We start from the raw sequence: 7,682 nt of genomic DNA, 5'->3' as shown, positions 1-7,682 counted from the left end.
TGTTGTAAGGCACCAGAGAAAATGTTGGCCAAACAACCTGTTAGCATAGCCCCAGCTCTGGGAGGAACCCAGGTCACGTGGCCAACTCACGGCCACAGGCACACCTGTAAGGGCTGTAAAACCATCACTTTTTTATCCCTGCCTCCCCCACCCCCCACGCCTCACCAAACACACACAGAACTTAGGGAGCAAGGGTCTGTTTCAGATCGACTTCTTACCAGCGAGAGTCCCTCAAGCAGCCCTCTGACTTCTCCAACCCTGTGTCTCTGCTCTGGTCACCGCGTGAGCCTCTGCACTATCTACGGTGCAGCGACCTGTGAGCTTGGGAGCTCGGTGTCCGACCTGAGGGGAGAGGCGCTTCCCCGCACCTGCACGAGGAGGGGGCGGCGAGAGCCAGCCCGCGGGGCTCCCCCGGAAAGGCGCTGGGGGGGGGGGTGACACGTGGGCTTGGGACACGCCCCCAGCAACAGGACCCGGCAGCCACCGTCCCGTCCCTCCCCGGCTGCCCTCCTGCGCCCACGCCTCGCGCGTCCCCGGGCCAACTCCCAGCGCTAGGCGGGTGGACAGAAGCTGCGGGAGTCGGGAGTCGAAAGCCGACAGAGCCTGGAGGGGGAAGGAGATGGAGACGCCAGGAAGGCCCCGGGAGTGATGAGGGGCGAAGAGCGCGGGGCGGGGGGCACCCGGAGAAACGCGCCGAGAGGCACCTGGCCCCCCACCCCGACTCCCTCCTAACTAACCCGCGCAAACAGCGGCTGGACGCGGCCCTCTGCGCCGCCCCAACCCGACCGCGACCGCTAAGCCCCTCCTTTCGGGAACTCTGGGGCCGCCCCTGGAAGTGGCGGGGCGGAGGGACCCGAGCGGCGGCGCGCGGCGATGGAGCCCAGCGGCCCGGGCCGGGAGGCCGGCGGGGAGGGCGCGGCGGGCGACCCGTACCGCCGGCCCGCGCGGCGCACGCAGTGGCTGCTGAGCGCCCTGGCGCACCACTACGGGCTGGACCGCGGCGTGGAGAACGAGATCGTGGTGCTGGCCACCGGCCTGGACCAGTACCTGCAGGAGGTCTTCCACCACCTGGACTGCCGCGGCGCCGGCCGCCTGCCCCGCGCCGACTTCCGCGCTCTCTGCGCCGTGCTGGGGCTGCGCGCCGACGGGGCCGCCGCCGCCGGGGAGGCCTCCGGGGATGCGGCCGCCCGAGACGCGAGCCACGGGGACGCGGCCGCCGGGGCAGCCGCCGCCGGGGACGAGGACGCCGCAGAGGAGGCGCGCCTGGCGCTGCGCGCGGAGCCGCCCGAGCTCACCTTCCGCCAGTTCCACGCGCGCCTCTGCGGCTACTTCGGGACCCGCGAGGGCCCCCGGCTGCCCCGCGGCGCGCTCAGCGAGCACATCGAGACGCAGATCCGCCTGCGCCGCCCGCGCCGCCGCCGCCGGCCGCCCCGCTCGCCCGGCCCGGAGGGCGGCCCGGACGGCGGCCCCGACGGCGGCCCCGACGGCGGGCGGGGCGGCGAGCGCTTGGCGCGGTTGGAGGAGGAGAACAGCAGCCTGCGCGAGCTGGTGGAGGACCTGCGAGCCGCGCTGCAGAGCAGTGACGCGCGCTGCCTAGCGCTGCAGGTGCGCGCCCGCGCCGAGGGGGGGCGGCGGGACTGGAAGCGGCGGCGGGGCGGCCGTGGGAGCAGCCCCGACTGGGCCGAGCAGTGGAAGCGGGAGGCAGGGCAGCGCCAGCCCGCTTCAGCTCACTTGCGCCCTGCCTCATCCCACCCCACTGCATTCAGCCCGCCCCAGACCCCCTCCCTCTCCTCACCGTTCCACCTCCGGTCCCACCCGGTCCCACCCGGATCGCCATCCCACGCCATGCCCCCGCCCTCACTAGCTCCTCCGGCCTCCTCTAACCCAGTACTTGAACTCTCCCAGGAAACCTGGGCCGCCTCGCGCATTCAGTCATTCAGCAGGCATCTGGAGCTCTCTGTGGTGCCAGGCTGGGGGGGGGGGTGGAGTGTGGGTTAGAAGGTCAGGGGTGACATAGGCCCTGTCCCTACTCTTAAAGAGCCTCCTGCCTGCCTAATGGGGTAGACTGGCAACTCATTGGGTCATTTTAGCAAATATTTATAGGCCTCCGTCAGGGCCAGGGCCAGGTGCTAAACAGATAGTGTTACTGTTCATCAGGCAGTCGCTGGCCACCGAACACCAGTGGGGGCCACACCTCTGGGATGTTGAGAAGAAAGCGCTGTGTGAGATATGGACCCAGCCCAAGCGTCTGGGATTCCCTCAACAAACACTTCGGCACTGTGCTGGGCCGCGTGCCAAGGGTGATGAGGCTGGGAGGAGGAAAAGAACGGCTACTGCCCCAAGGGACCGTAGGCCAGGAGGGAGCTGACTTGTCTTCGTGGGGCTCTGCACATTACCCAGTCACCAGCCCTGAGTGGCAGAGGGAAGGCTGCCGAGTGCGCAAGGGTGGCAAGGGGCTGCTGTCAGGGGCCATGGCTATGGACAGACAAGGGCCGGCGGCCTAGGAACACGGGGAAGCAAAGGGTGGGAGTGGGAACTGACTCCCACGGTGCGGAGTAAGACGGGCCAGGATCATTCATTCTCCAGGTGTTTACTGAGCACCTACTGTGTGCCAGACCTGGTTTAGGCGTCGGGGACACAGCAGTAAAGGAGAGAAACACCCCACCCTTGAGAACAGTCTATTGACTAGGCCCTGGAGAGGCCCAAAGACGCCTTTTTGAGACACTTAGATTGATCCTCGAGTCTAGGGATCCGAGGAGCCCAGAAGGTTGAGTGCTACCAATGCAGGAGACAGCAGAGAAGAGTCGTGAAGTCCCGGAATTTCTGGTACCACGCAGAGTTGAGAATATAGGCCCTGTGGCTCAGTTTCCCTCACCTAGGAAAAAGGGGGTGTAAGTAATCAGAGCTCCCGCCTCACCTGGCCTGGCGCGAGGATTGAAGGAGTTGGGACAAGCCTGGGAGCCGGTGCGCGCAGTAGACGTGCACCGTGGTGGTCCGGGGGCGCGGGCCCGGGGGCGTGCCGGCGCTCACCGCGGCCCCTGCGGCACTGTCCCCGCAGGTCGGCCTCTGGAAGAGCCAGGCGGGCGCGCTGGAGGCGGGGCGCGGCGGGCCCGAGGCGGCGGCGCGGGAGCTGCGGCAGGCGCGGGGCGCCCTGGCGGTGGCCGAGGCCCGCGCGCAAAGGCTGCGGCAGGGCCAGGCCGAGGTGCGGCGGCGCGCGGAGGAGGCCCGGGAGGCGGTGCGGCGCAGCTTGGGCCGCGTGCGCGAGCTCGAGGTGCTGGCGCGACAGGTGCCGGGGCTGCAGCGCTGGGTGCGGCGGCTGGAGGGCGAGCTGCGGCGGTACAGGTGAGCGGGGGCGGCGGCGGGGGGCGGCGGGGGCGGGGGGTGCAGGGCCGCAAGTCGGCTCCGGGTCTCCCAGACCTCAGGTGTGCGTCCCCCAGCACACGCGCTCGCTCTCGTGTTCCCCACTCACTCCGCGCTTCCTGATTCTTCAGCCATGCACCCTCTCATTCACTTGCTCTCCACCCACCCATCCGTTCATGTGCCTGTTCCCCCACAAGGGCTTTCCACTTGCCCCTTCGTGGGTCGCAAGAAGATATATTTATTCTTTGACCGACACAGTGATGATGATGATGATAGCTAACAGTTGCTGAGCATTTAAGGTGTGCCAGGCTCTGAGCTAAGCCCTTGAGTGGCCTACTGAGTCCTCGCTGTGGGGTGGGTACCGCCTCATCCCCATTCTACAGATGGGGAAGCAGATGTACACTGATCCCTGGTGATAGCGCCAACGGGGCAGGAAGCAGGGCGTGGGACCGTCTCGAGTCCTAGCAGGGCCTCTACCAGATGTGTGACCTTGGGGGCAAGTCACGGCCCCTCTTGGAGCTCCTATTTCCCCTTTTGTAGAGCACAGACTGGAGTCCCTGCCTGCCAGAACGGTTGTGAAGAGGCAGCGAGGTCCTGTCTGGCACACAGTAGGTGCTCTGTAAACAGCTCCCTCTCTATTTGGAAGCACAAGGCATGCCTGCATGCCTGTCTCCTACATTTACTGGGCACCACCTCCATCCAGAGGCTATGCCAGGTAGCAGGGATGGGACTGGGAACCAGGCAACCTGAAATCTCTGCCGGGAGTAGCCACTACTAAGCTATATGAGATCATCCTGGGACCAGCTGTATGGCAGCAGGCTGGATGAATGCAGGACCTTTGTCGTGCTTGCTTCAGCCAGCACCTGAAGTGATATTGAGCTGAGAGCTGAGAATAGGATATATTACTTGGCAAGATGGGACAGGGAGAAGAGGAAAGGAAAAGGCGAGAGTGTTCTAGAAAAATGGGAACACTAGGGGCAAAGCCTTGAGACAGAAGGCACCTCAGCATGTTCCAGAAACTAAAGAAGGCCGGACTGGCTGGAGGAGGAGAACTAGAGAGGCAAGCAGAGGCCAGGCCATCCAGGGCCTGGAAGGTTGTGTCAGGGACTTCAATCTTCCCCTCAAAGAGAGCATGGAGGGCAACCCCGGTGGCGCAGCGGTTTAACGCTGCCTGCAGCCCGGGTGTGATCCTGGAGTCCCAGGATGGAGTCCCACATCGGGCTCCCTGCATGGAGCCTGCTTCTCCCTCTGCCCGTGTCTCTGCCTTTCTCTCTCGCTCTCGCTCTCGCTCTCTCTGTGTCTCTCATGAATAAATAAATAAAGTCTTAAAAAAAAAAAAAAAAGAGCATGGAAGCCTTCAGCCAGAGGGTGACAGGAACAGATTTGCATTTCAAAGAACCTTACCCTGGCTACAGTTGTGACAAAAAGATGGGAGGAGGGGGAAGAGCAAGAGACAGTGGAGGGGCTGTAGTCATCCTCCAGCCAGGAAGGAACGTGGTCTGGCCCAGACTGGTGGGCAGGGCAATCAGAAGGGGAGGCTTTGAGTCTAGCCCCTTAGAGGAGGGACTTCCTCCTTAATTCTGAGGTGCTCACAGCTGGGGGATAAGAAGGGACAATGTGGAGAGAGACCTCCATGAGGAGACCCACTCTGGGCCAGCCTCCTGCAGCTCCAAATGTTTGGATAGGCACTTCCTGTTTGCATAGCTGATCGGCTCAAAAGTAGGGCTGGTTGGCTTGGGGCCCGTGTCCAACCTTGGAACTTTCTCCAAGAGGAGAAATAAAGGGTCTCTCTTCTTTTGTTTTACCCTAAAGTAACTGTCCTCTACAGCATGATGTAAGAGCCACCATGAACATCAGGGTAGCCCTTTACAGTAGAAAAGGTGGATTGCACCATGGCACTATTTAATCCTCACAAGAATTGTGCAAGGTAAAGGTGTTATCACCATTTTACAGGCTGTGGGGAGTGAGGCTCTGAAAACTGAAGTGACATACCCAAAGCCACCCAGTCAAAAAGTGGAAAAAAGGTTGTCCTGCCCCTACAGCTTGTGTTCTTTCTTTCTTTGCATTTTACCTTTTTTTGTTGACACACAGTTACAGGATGGCTGCCCCACCTCCAGGCCTCATGTCTGCTGTTCAGGCATAAGGACAGGCAAGGTTGAGGGTGGAGAGGATTTTTTTCAAGTGAGCCTTGCCTTCGTGTTCAGGGAGAGATACCCTCACCCTACCAGAACTTGCACCTCCATCTTCTGGGCCAGAACCATGTCATGTGGCTGCTCCTATCTACAGGAGAAGCTGGCCATATTGATGCCCCAAACAAAATTGGGTTCTCTTGGTGAGGAAAAGAGGAGCAGACACCTGGGTGGCTCAGCGGTTGAGCGTCTGCCTTTGGCTCGGGCATGATCCCGGAGTCCTGGGATCGAGCCCCACATCGGGCCCTGCTTCTTCCTCTGCCTGCGTCTCTGCCTCTCTGTGTGTCCTTCATGAATAAATAAATAAAATTAAAAAAAAAAAAAAAAAAAAAGAGGAGCAGATGTTGCAGAGGTTCCAAGAAGATGCCCAGGGAATGAGGAAACTGAGGGCCAGGGAATGAGTGACATCGTGTGAAGGTCACAGTGATTAGGAAATGGCTCTGTCACTTGTTACCCTGCCCCTATAAAAATATGCCCCCTTGGGATCCCTGTGTGGCTCAGCAGTTTGGCGCCTGCCTTCGGCCCAGGGTGTGATCCTGGAGTCCCGGGATCGAGTCCCACATCAGGTTCCCTGCATGGAGCCTGCTTCTCCCTCTGCCTGTGTCTCTGCCTCTCTCTGTGTGTCTCTCATGAATAAATAAATAAAATCTTTAAAAAAAGATATGCCCCCTAAACCGTGCCCAGCCCCAGGAGGCAGACCTCCTCTGCATGTTTTCTATGGGCAGAATTTGTGAGCTGACTTGCTACAAAGCTCTCCTTTGAAGAAAGGAAAGGGGAGAGCATAGAACAGCCAAGGTGATACTGAGCATCACCTGTGTACCAGGCATGATGCCAGACACTCTCCCCACATTTGCTCAAATGAGCCCTGTAACTGGCCCAAGAGAAAGGAATTATTATCTGCACTTCATAAATGAGAAAACCAAGGCTGGAGAGGAAGCAACTTGCTGGTGTGGCACAGCAAGTGACAAGCCAGGATTCAGACGCCAGCCCCCAAACAGGCCAAAGCCACATGCCCCAGGCCAGCCTGGCAATACCCACAAGTCCTGCTGGACTCTCCCACCCCAGAAACACCTGCAGGACACTTCATGGCCTGGAGAGGGGCTGTGGGCTACAATGTTACCTCTGCTTTTGTGTGATAAGCGTCAGGAAGTTAGATGTCCCCTGCTTGTTGAGCTGAACCACCTCCCTCTGTGGTCAGACCCATTGGACCCGCAGTCTAGAGGAGCAGGTACCTCTAGGTGGAAGAGGCACCACACCCCAAAGGCTAGAGCCCCATCAGCCCTGTTAAGTGACATCACTCTGGAATCCCTCCAGGTACTCTGCAGATGTTTCTTGGGGGCGGGGAAGAGTGCAATGGCTGAAATCCCTCCTGGGACTGACAGCTTGAAGCCATCTGGTTAGAATGAATGACCCGACCCACACTTTTCCGGCAGTGTCAGAAACGGACCCACTCTGATCTTCTCATAACGTGTGGAGGTTGGTATTATGCTGCCGGTTTTCAAATGAGGATATAGAGCCTTGGGGGGTGGTCTCCTAACCAAAACGTGGCTGTTTGAGCATTCTGATGAGCCTCCCCACTCTGCTGCTGCCCTAAAATGATACCTCAGTGACTCCATTGCCCATTTCCTGGACTTCCATTTACTTCTTTTTCAAAACCACATACACTTTTTCCTCCCTCTCCATCCTTGTGTTGTGAGTTCTATCCAGTCCTTCGTCTCTTTCTCATTTAAACACCCTTCTTTTCTAGTCTCTTTGGAATTGCTGCAACATCCAATCTTTCCCTGGTATTTTATCTCTGCTCTTTCTGTGATGATGACAATTCTGGGTGTGCTCTGTGATTGTCAGCTGTGAGCCCATCTTTGAATGAAGCCATGATCCTGGAGAATCCACCCATCACCGGGGATGTGGAGTTCCCTTTAGAGCTGTTCCCCATCTGCCTCTACAAGGGCCTGATTCTGAGCCAGTTTGGTTTTTTTTTCAAGATTTTTTTTTTCATTTGAGACAGAGAGACACAGAGAGAGAGAAAGCATGAGCAGGGGGAGAGGCAGCAGGAGAAGGTAGAAGCAGACTCCTGCCAAGCCGAGAGCAGACATGGGGCTTGATCCCAGGACCCAGAGATCACAGACTGAGCTG

General features: G+C 59.6%; 1 protein-coding gene across 1 annotated transcript in view; it reads left to right on the top strand.

The window, feature by feature from the left end:
* Window positions 1–458: 458 nt before the first annotated feature.
* EFCC1 (EF-hand and coiled-coil domain containing 1) overlaps window positions 459–7,682 on the top strand; it is a 41,947-nt gene continuing 34,723 nt past the window's right edge. Inside the window, exons 1-2 of the mRNA XM_025448484.3 lie at window positions 459–1,605; window positions 3,059–3,342. Coding sequence (XP_025304269.1) covers window positions 874–1,605; window positions 3,059–3,342 — 1,016 coding nt within the window. The 5' untranslated portion in view covers window positions 459–873. The remainder of the gene's footprint in view (window positions 1,606–3,058; window positions 3,343–7,682) is intronic.

The sequence above is a fragment of the Canis lupus genome, chromosome 20 (assembly GCF_003254725.2).
Source record: "Canis lupus dingo isolate Sandy chromosome 20, ASM325472v2, whole genome shotgun sequence".
NCBI classification, from domain to species: Eukaryota; Metazoa; Chordata; class Mammalia; order Carnivora; family Canidae; genus Canis; species Canis lupus.
Note: the sequence above shows the minus strand (reverse complement) of the source record. Positions and strands in the feature narration are given on the sequence as shown.